The sequence below is a fragment of the Elgaria multicarinata genome, chromosome 10 (genome assembly GCF_023053635.1).
Source record: "Elgaria multicarinata webbii isolate HBS135686 ecotype San Diego chromosome 10, rElgMul1.1.pri, whole genome shotgun sequence".
Taxonomy (NCBI): Eukaryota; Metazoa; Chordata; class Lepidosauria; order Squamata; family Anguidae; genus Elgaria; species Elgaria multicarinata.
This window is the reverse complement of record NC_086180.1, coordinates 27,724,662-27,741,909: the sequence shown is the minus strand read 5'-3', so window position 1 is coordinate 27,741,909 and position 17,248 is coordinate 27,724,662. Positions and strand designations below refer to the sequence as shown.

The window sequence follows — 17,248 nt, the reverse complement described above, 5'->3', positions numbered from 1 at the left end:
TAAGTTGCACGCTGAATTGGAAATGGGAGGAACGAACTTAAGATGGAAAAAATGAGAAACTAAAATTGACCCATTTGTCTACCTCTTGTGGTTTGCAAATTGGAGCCTTGGTTTAATTATACTACTTTGTGGCCAGATCTATACCAAGAAGGATACTGCACTATGAAAGTGGTATATTGTAAGTGTCAATTGGCCCCAAAAGTTGTCAGTGCACTTCAATAACACTATAAAGCAGTAGTGTGGCTCCTGCATCTTATATACTGCTTTCATACCACTTTCATAGTGTTATATCCTGCTTGGTGTAGTTTGGGGTAGTTTCAAAATATGTCAAATTTCTGTGTAGAAAAAAAGCATGTAAACCATGCTTAGATCATGTGTCTGTTTCACTATGTGAACAAGAACTGAGAAGCTGTGGCTACTTGTGGCTTCTTACTTCATGTACGCTCAATGAAATAGGTGTGTAAAAAGGTTGCATGTGCTAACCTGCACACGTTTTTATGTTTTATCCTAGATAGAATGGAAAAATAGCCTCAGTTTGTGTGAACTATGAAGAATTTTGTGCACAACTATTTAGCTGAAAACAAGAGATGTGTGGACAAACAAGGACTTAAAATTTTATTTTTTGTGGAAATTAAACTGCAAAGTGCAACATAGTGAAAGTTTATTGTAAAATAATAATAATCCCATCACAACGTAGGTTTTCCCTGACCCCTTTTGCGTGAAAGAGCCCCATATGCTATTATAATCCCTTTGAAATATAGAACTTTTTGCCCTGGTTCCATGGATAATTATTTCTAAAAAGGCAATTAGCAGTTGCCATGGGCTGAGATAACAACTCTGCTTTTGAGCTGCGCCTATCTCAGCAGCATAAAATAAGCACTTTTTTATAAAAAAAAAAAAAACCTCCATTTTTTACAGCAAAACTATTGTGTAGTTTAAGTAGAGGAAGAATAACACTCATGACAGCAAATCATTTTGTTTGATATATGAGACAGGTTAGGGTGGTGTGTGTGTGTGTGTGTGTGTGTGTGTGTGTGTGTGTGTGTTACAGAAGATCCTCAAAATGTAGGCTCAATTATATATGATGCAGAAGAGAGAATGGTTTGGGAACAGATTTGGAGATTTAACAGCATGCTTCTATATTTGAATTGGGCATGTTGTGATTTGCCCTGGGTCAATACAGAAATGCAGTGTTTTAACTGAATATATATATATATGTCCGCAAAGAACGCCCACTTCTAGATTATTCTTGGGCACATCCAGATGTGTCCTTGTTCTGGGACATTTATGAGCAAGAACCGTATTGCTTAAAAATCACATTTTTCCTAGTAAATAACATTTCATTGTCATTCTTACAACTTGAAACTGCAGACGCCAAATGTAATTAACTAGACTCTTAAAACAGGGATAGGCAGCCTGATTACCATCCAGACATTTGGATACTTGGCCATGCTGGCCAGGGCTTGTGGGAATTGTAGAGTTGGGAGGGGCCATTCAGGCCATCAGTTACAACCCCACCCCCTCAGTGAGGGAATCCAGTTTAAAGCATCCCTGATGGATGGCTGTCCAGTGTCTGCTTAGACATCTCCACCGACGGTGAGCCCACCACCTCCTTAGGCAGTTGTCTGACTGCTCTGACCATTAGGAAGTTTTTTCTGATGTTCAACCGAAATCTGCCTTCTGCTTAAAGCTATATGGAACCGATGTATAAGTATGATGTATTATGTTGCTGTTATATTATGATATTGCAATTGCACCACACCCTTTTCCCAAGGGGATGAGGGTGATATACCTTGGGTGTGTCCTATTTTACCCTCACAATAACTCTGAGAGGTGGGTTAGGCCCAAAGTCACCTTGTAAGCATCACAGCCAATATAATTAGAATGTAAAACTGTTTGGTTTTTACACTATCTCATTTGATTTTAGTTTGGAAAATAATACCCTTTCCCATTAAAATCAATAAAGAGAGAGAATGGCGAGTTGTAGGCTTGGAGGCTTATGTTGTGGTAAATTCTCTAGAATGCCAAAGCTTTACAGCATTACCTTTTAGCAGAAGCCAAAACAGCAGGGTTTTGGAGTTTTCTCTGGGGAACAAGGCTGCTGTTTGTCAGTATTTGCACCTGCATGAACAGCGAAGGCTGCCTTAAACAATGCTGATCAATTCCAATTTTATTCCTGACTTCCCCTCCCCCGACTTCCAGAAGGATCTGTCTTTCCTGTCACTCAGGATAATGATCCCGCTGCAAGCATAGCTGAGAATCCAGAAACTCACTGTAATCTCATCAAGACTTTGATTCCCCAGCAGGGACGGTTGAATTTATACAACCAGCAGGTTGGGGGACTTTAGCTTCCCACGTCGGTGCGCTCAGCTACCGAATTGGGCAGATTTCCTTCCAGCTTTTTAACTCTGTCCATTTATGGTGGCAAAACCAAAGGATTTCACTTCAAGAAGAGGGTTTAATTGACCTTGTTCAATTTGTTTCGATCCTCTGTTTTGTTGTTGTTACTTTTGACTGTGACTTTAAAACAAAGAGCAATGCCCCATCTCAGAATGAGGAGTCTGTTGTTATCGTTAATATTTTATGTAGCACTTTTGTGAACCTGTAAACTTATTACAAATTGTGTGTGGGCAAATCCTGTTGAGATAAATGAGACTGGTTTGCATTTAACTGGTTCCAAGATTCCAACCATCTTTACTGGGAACCAGGTCCTCTCTACTCCAGTGAAACGTACCGCTTTATAAGTGACCTTAGGAATGCAACCTTTAAGTCATTCATTCCAATGGCAATCTGTAAGACAGATCAATGTGGTTGCCATTTTGAGAATGGACTGTGGCTGAGAAAGAATGAATTAGGCTAGTCAGTCTATACATAGCAAGCTGCCATGTATAAGCCATTTTAAATTGCAATGTGTGGCAGTTGTTGTCAAGTGGTAGGCTGTTTGTATGCAGTGATGTACCTTAAGGTTGGGCCACTCTCTCTCTCTGGGTGTGTGTGTACGACTGGCTTGAAAAAATAGTCCCAACTCTGTCCCAGTTAAGGATGTGCAAATCAGCAAAACTTGAGCTCGCCAAAGTTCTCCGAATTGCATCTCAAAGTTCGTTCTGACTTGAGTCTTTGGCCCGATCTACACCAAGCAGGATATAACACAAATGGCATGAAAACAGTATATGTAATGAGTCCTGGGCCTGAACAGTTGTCATAACCATTATAAACTGTTATAAGCAGTAGTGTAGATCCTGCCTGAATCAGATTGCCAGCTTTGTTTTTCTCTTTTTGCATGAAAATACATGCATATTTTGCACATATTTTTCCAAACGTATGCATCTATTTTCCACATCTGTGAAGTGCACGCATCTTCTCCTATTGATTAAAGCATATTTGTGCACACTTTTTCAAAAGTAAGTATTTGTTTCATGTGTATTTTCCAAATGCACATATGGCCCCCGTTCAGACGACACCGTTAAGCCTGCTGTTAACGGTGTCATCTGACATTCATTTTCCTTAACCAGGTGCCTCCGCTAACTACATTGTGGTCGGCATCACTAACCCAGTTCTGCAGCAAGGTTAGCAGCACTAGTTTGGGTTTAAGGTGTCTTATGAGATGCAGCTGTGGTTAAGGGGCTGAAATCATAGAGCTAGCAGTATAGAGCAGCCTAAATAGCATAAATCGTGCAACTGCTGGCTCTCTTAGCACAAGGGCTGATGGGACACAGGGTGGAGCATTTGGAGGACTTAGGTGCTCATTTAACTGCTTTGTGGTTAGCTCTGGGTTAAGGAAACCAGGAACCGGATGGGGTTAATGGTGTTGTGTGCGAGAGTACTGCTTGTGATTAGTGCTAACCACAGAGGAACATGGTTAAGCTAACCACAGACTCCTCAGTGTCATCTGAACAGGACTATGCTGTTGAATGCAATTTTTTGGGGGGGTGGGGGAAATCTGTGAATCACATTGCAAGCTCAGAAATATATGGACTTTGACAGCAGATTATAAGGACATAAGAAGAGCCATGCTGGATCAGACCAAGGGTCCATCTAGTCCAGCACTCTGTTCACACAGTGGACAACCAGCCATCAGCCAGGGACCAACAAGGCAGGACATGGTGCAACAGCACCCTCCCACCCATGTTCCCCAGCAACTGGTGCACAACGGCTTACTGCCTTGAATACTGGAGATAGCACAGAACCATCAGAGATTAGGTCTGAGTCTGTGTTCAGTCCAAAAGGTGCGAACTGGGTAAATCCTGATCAAAAATGAACCGAAACAAATTTCTCATACATGCCTAGGAACAATTTAAAGTAGCTTCCATGTGACAATTTTAATGTCCGAACTGATCTATATTTACCAAATCCCAGCCAGTGAATTGGGAGGGCTTTTGCCCTGAAAGGCAGCCCAGAAATATTTAAAATAAATAAGTGGCTGAATCTCCCCAGAGTCACCACAGTGATATCTGGTGTATGTTTTTAAAAAGAGTTTCATTTTTATTCTAACATTCCTCTGAAGTGTTCAGGGCAACACACATTATTCCTGCTCTTTATCCTCACCGAATCCTGTTGAGGTAGGTTAGCATATGTGTGTATGTGTGTGTGTGTGTGTGTGTGTGTGTGTGTGTGTGTGTGAGAGAGAGAGAGAGAGAGAGAGAGAGAGAGAGAGAGAGAGAGAGAGAAAGATCCGTGGTCATTTGGACCCACATCCCCCTAGCCTTCCTCAACCTGGTGCCCTCTGGATGTTTAGGACTCCCAGCAACCCCACCTAGCATGACCAATCATCAGGAATACTATAGTCCAAAACATCTGGAAGGCGCCAGGTTGGGAATAGTTGCACTACATCAACTGGCTCATAATTTAGCTTGGGGTAATGCAGGTGTTTATAATTTCTACTGTTGACTTTAAGCCTATACTTTGTATGGCTCCTCATTTAGAGCACTATATCTCGGAGCTTAAACGAAAACACCCATGAGAAGTTTTCAGCTCTTGCTTGTGATCTCCAAACCACAGCTAAGTATGATTGTGGGTTGGATCTAATGGATAAGATCAGTCCATTAACAAGAGTCGCAGAAGACCATGCTGTGCCCCCATCATTTCCTGTTGGAGAAATAAGGCAAAAGAGGAGGAGAGTTGACAATTTACCATGCAGAGGGCCTGACAGGATGACGCTTTTCCTGCCTTGCTCCTAAGGATGTATGAGAATTTGGTTTTGCTTGGAAAGATGTGAGCATGCCCTGTTCAAAGCCCCAAACTCAATCACAGTTGTGAGCACGGGTCCCCCAAAAGTTCACAGATTGCCGGGTATGTGTTCGTGTTTGATTTATGATACTTCCCAGTTCGATTTTGCACAAATTCTCTAACTTGCACAAATTCCCCCCTGCAGACTGAGTCACTTCCACATTAGTCTATGGAGGAAATCTGCACAAATTTCACATTTGATCGCTGTCCACTTTGTGCAGTTTTCCTGTCCATGCAAAGTGAGCAGCAAATGTGATTGGGAATCTGGCACGAGACGAGCAGTGAGACCATGTTCACAGAATCATAGCGATCCCAAACATTGCTTGTTTGCCCATCCCTACTCCTGGGGAAAACAAATGGTCAAAGGTGAGTGAGTTCCTTGTGCTCCTTCCTGCATCAAAATTTACTGCATCTAGTTTTTTAACACCGCAAATATTAAGCAAAAGCTTTGGCTCTGCCTTCATGGTGCTGCTTTGATGCTGCTTTGCCAGTAAACCATACGGTTTTACTTTTGCAGGGTGGCGGCAGATAATCTAAATTGCTGGCTTTCTGGTGGCCATTTGACTCACTGGCCCTGCCCTCTGCCTGACTTCCAGCAGCTAATCATTGGTTGCCGTTTGTCCTGGAATGCCTCCCCACTCAAAGCTGGGGTTTGGTCACATTGCAAAAGGGCCGTGGTTACCTCACTTCAAAGGGAACAGCCCCCAACTTTTCTAATGCACAGCTTCTGGGAAAAGCCCCATGGATGCTGCAAATTGATGGCTGCATCATACAACCAACGCAGCACCAATTTGCAGCCAAAGGAGATGTATAGACAGCCCCTTTGTCTCTCCAAATGGTATTTTGCATTTTCAGAGCCACGGTCTGATTGACCTTTACTTACTCCCAATTGATACCCCGTGTCTGACTAGAGACTCTATGGCAACGGGGGTTGGGGGAAGCTTTCCTAAATCCTGTCATTTGGGGGGGGGATGTTTCCTTGTTTGAAATACCACGCTCAACCAAAGGTGTTATTTGCATGTAAACCCTCCCCCCACCCTTTATGTTCCCTTGTATTTGATTTGGACACATGTGAGTTGCTTGGCATCGTTCTGAACTCAATCTCCTTTTATTCTCAAATTCTTTATAAATTATACATCCGTGTACCTTGTTTACTATCAGCAGCCATCTTACAGCCTGCGCGGTGCTGTGTGAAAGGTCTGGCAGCAATATGCGCTGTGCTCTTGGTACGCTTTGAAAAAGCATGTTTACTTTGCTTTAGTACAAGTAACTTACCTTGCAACATCTGTGTGCATCAGCATAGAACAGGGACAGTTATAGGAAATAAATTCCCACCCTGGAACCCACAAGTACCAAAGAGAATCCTAAATATCTTTGTTGAAAGAAAGAAATCCTTAAGTTTTTGGAAAGAACATTATTAAGATTTCTCTCCCTCCCCCTGCCCCATATTTATCTATAATAGCCATAGGCTATTACAGAGGGGGTTTCTTCTTCTTCTTTTTCATTTGAATTTCATTATTTTAATTTTAATATTTGCAACTATAACAGAAAAAGAAGTAACAAAAAGACACTGTCAGTTTGCAATAACATTAGCAGAGATTTGGCCCTCGTATCTTTAACATATGAATTAATATAAGCAGTCTATATATCTGAATAGACATCCAAATGATATTGATGGCTAAAAGATATATGTTCAAAAGGTAGAGAGAGCAGTAGGACACAAAGACCATTGAAATCTAGATCGTGGGCGTTTATGCTTCCAAGCTTGCAGAAGAAGGGTGCAATCCTGAGCACGTTTAGACAGAAATAAGTCCTACAACTCCTAGAATTCTCCAGTCAGTATGCATAGGATTGCACCCATAGTATCTTTGCAGCTCTCAGAATCCACCCCTTTCACTGTCTATCTGTTAGTTCCCACATTACAGGGAAATGTAATTTAAAAGGAGGTTCAGCATACAGAGCAGTTTACAGCCAAAGAAATAAACCTGTTTCAGTCTCTGGCAATACTAACCCTAACCCAGAAGTCATTTAAGAACATAATAACATAAGAAGAGCCATGCTGGATCTGGCCGAGGGTCCATCTAGTCCAGCACTCTGTTCACACAGTGGCCAACCAGCTGCCAGCCAGGGTCCAGCAAGCAGGACATGGTACAACAGCACCCTCCCACACATGTTCCCCATTTAAAGGACAGTAGTACTGGGCAAGGACAGGTTTTAGATCAAATCTACCATCTCTCTCTCTCTCTCTCTCTCTCTCTCTCTCTCTCTCTCTCTCTCTCTCTCTCTCCCTCCCTCCCTCCCTCCCTCCCTTTCAGGCAAACAGCCTACTCTCCTAATAGTCAGTGAGGCTGTGCTCTTGCCCTTTCTGCTCACTGATTCTGTCATGGGCCTAATCTATACCAAGTAGGATATTGCACTATGGAAGCAGTAATGAAAGCGGTATGTAAAAGGCAGGAGCCACACTATTGCTTTATAGCAGTATTGAAGTGCACTGACAACTGTTGGGGCCCATGACATATACCATATACCTCCTTCATACCTGCTTGGTGTGGCTCCTGCCTTTTACATACCGCTTTCATAGTGCAGTACCCTGCTTGGTGTAGATTAGGCCATGGAGGAAGAGACCTCTCTCTTGACAGTTCAGGCCCAGTTGCCAAACCAACCCCATCATTATATAGTCAATAAACAATCAACTGTGCAATCCTATTTATGTCTAATTGGAAGTAAGCACCTTTGGATTCAATGGCATTTACTCCCAGGTAAATCTAGACGGGATTGCAGCCTAAATTGTCCAATTTGGCACCACAAAAAAGAGTTAGAATTCAAGGTTTGCGTGGTTTTCTCTGGATCTGTTTCAAATAATATCAAATGATATTTCCCACCAAAGGCATGTGAGCGATCAGCTGTGCTTTAAACTATCTTGGCCTACGAGAAGGAACCAGAAGCTTTGCTTCCTGGCAGTGCTACTAGACATGCAAGAAGCGTGGTCACACCATAAATATGTATAAAGGCAGTATGCAATTATATTCTCAATTCTTTTCTAATTATGCCTAACATGGAGTTTGCCTTCTTTACCCCAGCCCTCACACTGGTTTACAGTTCCATTGAACTGTCCACCACAACCCCAAGATCTCCCTCTTGGTCAGTCACCGCTATCTCAGATCCCATCAGGTCATACCGCTACAAAGTACAAGGACTTTTCTATGGTCATTTGTAGTTATATGAGAATTCAGTACTCCTTAGTGCAGCCCTAAATTTGGTTGCAGTCTCTAGTTGTTGGTTTTTGTTTTGTTTTGTTTTTTGCCAGTCTCATGCAAGTGAGGCTGGGTTTACACATACCACAGATACTGCCTTCTCCCCTATAGACCCATTCAATCCTTGAGATCTGGTTCTTTGGAGCAATTCTTTGGAGCAGGGTATTTAGCTTGGTGGGGCACACGATGTGGGATTATGTTCTCCCTGAGATTAGACATGAGCTGACATTTCTTATTTTTAGGCACATGTTGGAGACATGCCTCTTTATGCAAGCTTTCCCTGTGTATTTTAGCCTACCAACTTATGCATATGTAGATACAATATATTCCATGTATTGGTTTTATGTGTTGATGTTTTTATGATTTGTGTGCACCGCTTTGCAATCTGTAGATGTACGCATCTTATAAATACTAGCAAGTAAGTAGATACATAAATAAATAGATGGTAGAATGAGCGGATACTTATTCCGATGGAAGATACTGCGGCCATTTCTACACCTGCCTTTTTTCCAGGGATCATCCCTGTGCATGCAAATGACACACAGGGGATCCCGGGAGCAGGCAGGGACGATCCCTCCATTTTCCTGGGATAATCCTTCGGTGTAGAAAGGGCCTGAGTTTGAGTATGCCACAGCATAAAAACACTCTGTAAACAGAAAACTATCACATCAGGTAGAAAGGCTCTGTCCCAGACCTCTGCTTGGTTTTCTGTTGGCAGGGATTTTTTTTCAATGCAGAAGTACATTTTAAAAAGTGACTCCGACTACCACCTGCAAACTGATGTGGTGCAGTTCATGCTACCATCTCTGCACTGTATCATTTTGTTTTGTTGTACATGCAGACTGGGCCTAAGTCTCCCATGGGTCAGAGAGGATGGCTGGCTGGAGATGGGGCAGGTTTTCTCTGCTCCACTAAGGCCTTAGCTAGACCTAAGGTTTATCCCAGGATTGTCCCGGGGTCGTCCCTGCCTGCTCCCGGGATCCCCTGTGTGTCATTTACATGAACAGGGATGACCCCGGGATGATCCCAGGATAAACCTTAGGTCTAGCTAAGGCCTAAGTCAGTGGTCCCCACTATGATGAGATGTATCACATTTCTATTTAAATCACAGTAATTATTTCTAAATTGGCATCTGTATATAAAAACCAGCATACGCACATTGGTGTCCTCTTTTGGGGTGATGCATTTCCTCTTTTTGGACCAATCTACTTATGATGATTTAAACTAGGTTAGGTGCAAGGGGCAGCAGACATGGTTGGGGCCCTCACTGCTGCCGGAGGTGATAAAGAGAAGCTGTTGAGATACATGGGCACCTGTCCCAAGGCACTTTCACATGGTGACTTAGCTTTGCTGTTGTGAGATATAGAGAAGGTACATGAGGCAACATTCGCAACCCAGTGCCCTTTGGAATTGAATCTGGAACTTCTTTTGATGGTCTTTCATGGTGATGGAAATAAGTACTGAAATGATTCCATCCTATCCTAGGAACCTTTGACCATTTGTTCTCCCCAGGAGTACGGATGGGCAAACGAGCAATGTTTGGGATCTGGAGATGTTGGGGGTGGAACCTGGGACTTTCTGCATGTCAATGTGGGCCCTAGATCTGAGTTTTGGTTGTTTCCACCTTCCAGTTTCTAGTGAAGGAATAGCAGTACCTTAATGATGCCCAGCTGTGATTTTTGTTTTCATTCCACGGAATCTTATTGCTTACTTGATTTCTCACTATGATTGGGAGCGGGATGTAGGCAAGCTCCGGGGTAGCTAAGCCAAGATAAGACTGAAAGGAATGATTGACAGAATACCCAGTGACGTGGATCTGGGGACTGAGGGAATTCAGCCATCTTTTCACCAGCTCATAGTCTTGGACGGTGTGTGTTGTAATGCCACTGGACCTCCTATTGTGCCTGTCAAGGTTGCAGCGACTCCTGTACTGTTAAAAGCTGAGCAGAAGATGGATTTTTATTTTCAGCAGGCACAGCTTTTCCCTGTAGCATTAAGTTTCATTCTGCAAAAATACTTTCTTTTACACAAATATTGAAGGAACATGAGTTCTGCTGTCTTTTGGTTATATATATTCTAAATGTACATACACAATTCCTCCCTCCAGAGAGGTGAATTGGAAAATGTGCACAATCAAGACAAGACTGAGGTGCTGTTAGTGGCTGATCCTTCTGTCATGATGAAGGGTGTTCATCCTGTTCTGGATACGGTTATGCTCCCCTTGAAGGAGCAGGTTCATAGCTTGCAGATTCTCCTGGAGCCATCTTTGTTACTTATTTTATTTATTTTATTATTGCATTTATATCCCACCTTTTTTCCTCCAAGAAACCCAAGGCGGCATACATAATCCTCCTCCTCCCATTTTATCCTCGCAACAACAACCCTGTGAGGTAGGTTGGGCTGAGAGGCTATGACTGGCCCAAAATCACCCAGTGGATTTCCATGGCTGAGTGGGGACTTGAACTTGGATCTCCTGACTCCCAGTCCAACACTTTAGCCACTACACCACACTTGAAGCTCAGGTGGCCTCAGTGGCACAGAGTGACTTCTACTGGTTTGCTGATGATCTAGCTGCACACCTACCTGGATAGGGATAACCTGGCTTCAGTAGTTAGATTGCTGAAATGCATTCTATGTTGAGCTGCCCTTGAAGACTGTTCAGAAGCTGCAGCTTGTGCAAAATGTGTCAGCCAGATTAATAACTGGAACCATAAAGTCTGAGCATATTACATATATCCTGGCCTGCTTGTAATGTATGTATGTTTCCAAGCCCAATTCAAAATGCTGGCTTTAAACATTTACGTGGCACAAGACTGCAGTGCCTCATGGAGTGCCTTTCCCAATATGAAGCTATCTAGACACTATGTTCAACATCCAACTGTAAATTCTTCGTCAGATTACCAGGAGTTCACTGTAAGATAGAGATAATAAATGTTTGGCACAAATTCAGATAAAAGGAACAATACAACAAAACATGGCTTACTGTTTCCATGGGCTCATCTACACCTAAGGGTGTGGCGGGAGGGAGGGGGGAGGATTGCAGACTTAAATCCTTCCATGATCCTCTCCCAGCGTGTATACAGCCGCACGATATCCCGGAAGGGAAGAGGGATGTTGTGGATGCCATTCTTTTTCCAGAAGAGGAGCCCGGTCATGCGGCCCTGATCCACTGGAAAAACTAAGTAACACCCCCCACCAAACTCTGCACCCAATGCCCCAACGCCATCCCTGGGATGGTGAAATTGCTGCCCCCACCCCACCCCCATGGGCACGGAGCCACCCGGTGCAACTCCATGCCCGTTTGAGGACTCGGAAGCCTGCATTATACCAGCTGCAGACCTCGGGGTTGTTCCAGGAACATGGAAAAAACAGGTCATCCCCAGTTGCAATTATCCTGGGGAAAGTCTCTGGTCATCCCTGGTTGACCCTGGGATCCCCTGGGCATCATGGATGCACAGGGATGATCTAGAGACAACCCTAGGATATATGATTGGTGTAGACATGCCCTATGTCTCTATCTCACAGGGGCATATGCATTCTTGGTAGGACATACTTCTAAATGCGTACACAAATGTCATCCCATTGACTCTAAATTTGGGGTACATTAAAGCCAGACTCTAATGATGTTGTAATTCCACATCCCAAATACATTATTTGATTGTTATTCTAGCTTTTTCATAACCAAGAGCTGCTAGGTCATTGGTGAGAAATCCGCACTTTGCATTTTCTCGTATAGCATGGATTTCCATTTTGCCTAGCATGTATCAATTAAGGGAGAGGATGTTCTTGAGGGCTACCCCACCCCACAGTTATGGAATGCTCTGCCCACTGAGGTCTGCCTGGTGACAACATTGTCATCTTTTTGGTGCCAGGTTAAGATTTTCCTCTATTCTAAGGCATTTGACAGTATATGACGGGGCATTTGTCAGTTATTTTATCAGGTCTAGTATCTTATTATAGCTGTTTTTTAGCTGTTTAATTTTCCTTTTTTAATTTTGCATGTGAAAGATTTTATATTATGTTTTTATTATCTTATATTTGTGGGTTGTATTGTCTTATATTTGTGGGAGCTTTGGTTATTGGGTGATATAGAAATGAAATCAATCTATATAAAACAAATAATCCTATAGACACAGTCACATAATAACAGCAATGAGCTTGCTGAAGGAAGGGGTCCTTGACAAAATAATATGAAACAGCCCACCCTCCTTTACCTGATGTGATCAGGAGCGGAACCCTAGGAATCAACCATCAGGAGCCAGTAAGAGTGTAGGGGGTGTCAATAGATGGCAGGTTCTTTTCACTTGACAGCCATAGGATAACAGGGAAAAGAAAGGTGTGAATTTGGAAAGGTTTTCCCTTCATATGTGACTGCTGTGGCTTGGGGAAATGGGGTAGGCAGATCATGGATGTTCAAAGGATCCTTAAAGGGGACAGGCTGTGAGGTCTTTGGCTGTTCTCCACACCAGTGTTTAAGGTGGCCCAGTACACGCTTCCTCACTTTTACAACAGCCTTTAGAAGCACTTCCTGGAAGCCTAGTTATGGGCTAATGTGTGAAAGCATTACAAGAAAGACAGTGGTAGTGATTTCACAATTTCCTTTGTAGAAGTGTTGCTGTGTTAGTCTGTAATTGCAAAAACAACAAAGTGTCCTATGCACCTCAAAAATGAACTTCTTCTTTTTCATGGCATGAACTGTCTCTAACTTATTTAACAAAGTATGTTACAGACGAGAGGAGGCAGGAGGTATATTGGGATCTGCTTGTAGATATCTAGATTATTTACCGTCAATTGGCAATAGTTAAAACTTCATAAAAAGTTCAACTATTGAGTAATAATTACAATTGAAAAAAGTGTCTGCCAAGGTTGGGCTTGTGTTAATTCCTTATCTCATAGACTCCATGTTTTACACCTATAAAATATTAGTTGATTACCTTTGGCTAGGTGATTGAGCAGCTCTACTATCTACTTTTAATTTTTATTTTGTAGTATCTCTTACCTTGTTTATTATTATTTTGTTTGAATGTTCAGATTATTCTAATGTATGGCTCATGGGGTAATTAGACCCACCTTCTGAATCACCATGTTGCAACTGGCTGTTGGACCCCAAGTCATTGGCCTGGTTCTCACATAATGATAGCCCAGAATATAGGTTGAGTATTGGTTGTTGTTAAATTGTGCTTGTTGTTATGTGCAAAACCTGCGCTATGGTTTAACTATGAACAACCCAGTAAAATAAACCATGGTTTGTTGTTGGGTTGTAAACTCTGGGTTGCTCATGGTAAACAACACATAGTGAAATCATAGTGCATGTAACGATAACCCACGATTCAATAATAACCCACAATTCAATGACAAGCCATACTCAATCTGTAATCTGTGTTGTCATTACATGTGAACAAGGTCATTATTTCCGACATGATTGGATGAACCTTTGCATTCTAATAAGAAACAAGATAGATCCCACAAACGTGTAGTCTGCTCAACCCTGCTCTACCCCATGGAAGCTCATGCTGCAGTAATTTCTTTGCAAGAATTCTAGTTGCATGTATGCGGAACCAAATCCCACTGAAAACAGTGTGCTTACTTCTGAGTAGACATGCATAAGATTGCACTGTATATTGGTCTTTAAGTGCCATTGGACTTTTGATTGATTTAATTTACATTTTGATATCTTTGACAAATATCTATATTATTTCTTTATCTTAACAAAACATCCTATTATGAAATATGTGCTTCATGGCTAAAAAAATTCAACTCAGTTATGTGCACATTCACCAGAGGGGCGATATTTTGGTTCCATTGGTGGAATTTGCTTTGATTTCCAATGGTTCATCCAATAGCTGTTTTGAAATACATGGTGACGGAATTTATTTTTAAAAAATGGCTAAAACGACACAGCTTTGAGATTGGAGTATTTTTCTTATAACTATCAAGCACCACGAGGTTTTGTATAATACTAAGATAATTAAGGCTTCAATCCTATACACACTTGCCTGTGAGTAAGCTTCATTGAACTCAATGAGACTTACTTCTGAGAAGATATGGATAGGATTGTGCTGCAAAAGTATGGTCGACATGTAAAGGAAGAGCAAAACAAAACAGATTAATAGAAACAAAGAACAAATCTTACAATGCAATGGAAAGAAAGCTTAACTTGTTTTCTTGCTTTTTTTTATAGAGAACACCTGTTCCCAGCGCTGAAGCATTCCGATGGTTCTTTTAAGCAGTAGTATATCTTATTTTCAAGGCAGCCTGCAATGAATGGCAAGCTAAAGTCTTGTTTTAAGAAACTGCTTAGTCCACCACTGAAGAATATATTCAGATCCTATTTTCATTTATGTATAGGGGTTTCCTCAAAAGCAAACAAACAGCAAATTATGATGTAGAGTGGTCTCCAGGTAAGAGGGGTGGTGTGTGGGGAAACAGCTTTGGAGAACATCTCTGCAGTTAAACAGAACTGCCCCCACTGAAATGCCTGAACATAAGATAGTACTGTTTTAGCTCCTGTCCCGTCATTCTCACAGTCTGACTTTATCTGAATGATATGCCCTCTCTGTGCATCATTGTTCACTGTCTTGTGTTTTCATGCTGTTCAGACAACCCTCTTGCAGTCACTTAACTCACCCCCCTCCCAAAATGACGCAGTTGCATTATTTGCAACTGGCTCCCATCTTAACTACTGCCACATGCTTTCTTCTCTGAAAAAGAGAACACTCAATATAAGAGAACATTAACCAGCTATTGTGAGGACCACTCTCTTATCAGGAGACCACCATATCTGGGACTCTGTGGAATTGGCTAGCTTCCTCACATTCAGTACACCAATTCTTTCGTTGATGTAATTTAGCTATATTAGTGAAGTTGTTGTCTATTTTTAAAGTGGCTGTAAAAAAAAAAGTTTGGGTAAACCCCTGCTATAAAATAATGTATCTTTACAAAGTACCATATCTATACTTCATTTTCCAATATATGTGTTTCAGTACTGTAAACTGTACAGATAGCAGCTTGTATTTTGTGTGTTTAGGCACAAGGAGACAATCATGTCTGAGCGTCTATGGAGATTAACTGTTTGTACACAACAGTGTGGTTCTGCAAATTAAATCCGGAGCAATAAATTCAAGCTTTAAGTATTATTATTTTTGCCAGTCATCCAGTAGCAGCAGCAGTGGGAGCGGCAGCACTGTTTTTACCATGCCTCCTTCCATTGATACCCAATGTGAAGTTGTGCAAGAGTAAAGTTTATGATGCATCCACCCGGTACCTTCAGGTCATACTGAGTGTTGTATGAAAGGGAAGACATTAAATTGTAAAAGTTAATCTTCATGAGCACTATATTAGAGTAGCAATTACACACTTGCATTGCTTTGGAAAGAGCTCTTCAGAATAGGGATCCCTCCAAAGTATACACTGTCAAGTCGACTGATTTTGTCCAGCACCACAACGTTTTGGGAAAAGTGGACAGTCAGAATCCATTTTACAAAGAGTTATATCAAAGTTGTTTTAGGATACAAAATGAAAAGAGTACCATATATTGGGAGGAGCAGAGATCTATCACTCAATATATATACCTTCCTGCTGGAAGTTGCTTTACAGATCACGCAACGGAGGTGGAGGGAGACACTTTATAAAGTATCTGAAACTATTTTTGTTCTGTGCGCAGCATTTAGTTTTTAGACTAGTTTGTAAATTTAGACAGTCTTTGCTGAAGTCTCTGCAGGGCATGCGGGTCTGAATATTTTCAAGGTGTTCACAAATGTTAGCACTTTTAATAAAATTAAAACTGAAAAATGAGTGATTGCCTGCCTGCCTGCCAGCCCACTTTCCCCTGCCCAATTTTCCCCACACTGGCCTCTGTGGCAGTCACTGGAATTCTTCAACATGGAATTTCAGATGTCCTTATAATACATTTGATTTGTTGATGAGTTAAATCATTCAGAAATAAAACAACAGGACATAGGGTTTCTAACCGCATCCAGATTACTTCATCACTGTAACCATCTCGTCAAAATCAGTGCTTTGTGTTATTAAAATTTTACAATCGATAGTATTTGGATTGGGGGTGGGGGTGGGGAGTGTTTTGGAATGCTGAAGGCTTCAATGGTGCTAAAGACGGCTAGAGTGCGAAGTGTGGGAATTCTCTTAAACCCCTGAAAATCTCAGACAAATAATTACACTTACCTCTTTTAAAAAGAATATTGCTCTTCTGATTGCAGAGGGAAAAGAAAACCTTGAAAAATACTGGCAGATTGCTGGAGGTTGCTTATATGCGGTTTCTAGCGCTTATCATGGGAATGGGTGTTGTAAGGTTTATATTCCGTGCAGCTCACACTCCTGTATTGCTCTCCCTTACAAGGATGAGATAGTTCAGCATCCATGGGTCACTCCTTAACATACTTTTAACTACCCTTGTTTTCTCACTTTTGCAATGCTTATTTAAGTTGAAGACTGATCTACATTTGCAATTGTGAGTACAGAACCAAGGGGTGGTAGATATTCCTGGCCAAGCAAGTTAAAGCAACTAGATGTGATCTTGGACACAAAGGGTTTCATGAGACCTTCCGTTGCCTAATTCCTCCCCCTCCACAAATTAAAAACACATCATTTTGCATCGGGAAGAAAAATTCAAATATATGCCTAGCTGGCTATTTTGTATAATGTATTCTTACTGCAGAATGCAGGATATGGGATTTTCAGTACAGAATTCGAATGCGCACACAGACACGCTATTAGGAAAATATGTCCGCATAGCATTTTCTTTCTAAATG

The 17,248-nt window shown here is 41.7% G+C and overlaps 1 protein-coding gene across 1 annotated transcript in view; it reads left to right on the top strand.

Annotated features, from left to right (window-relative positions):
• The window catches only part of CXXC4 (CXXC finger protein 4), a 59,424-nt gene extending 44,521 nt beyond the window's left edge, over nt 1–14,903 (top strand). The window contains exon 3 of the mRNA XM_063135662.1: nt 14,662–14,903. Coding sequence (XP_062991732.1) covers nt 14,662–14,706 — 45 coding nt within the window. The 3' untranslated portion in view covers nt 14,707–14,903. The remainder of the gene's footprint in view (nt 1–14,661) is intronic.
• The last annotated feature ends 2,345 nt before the right edge of the window (nt 14,904–17,248 follow it).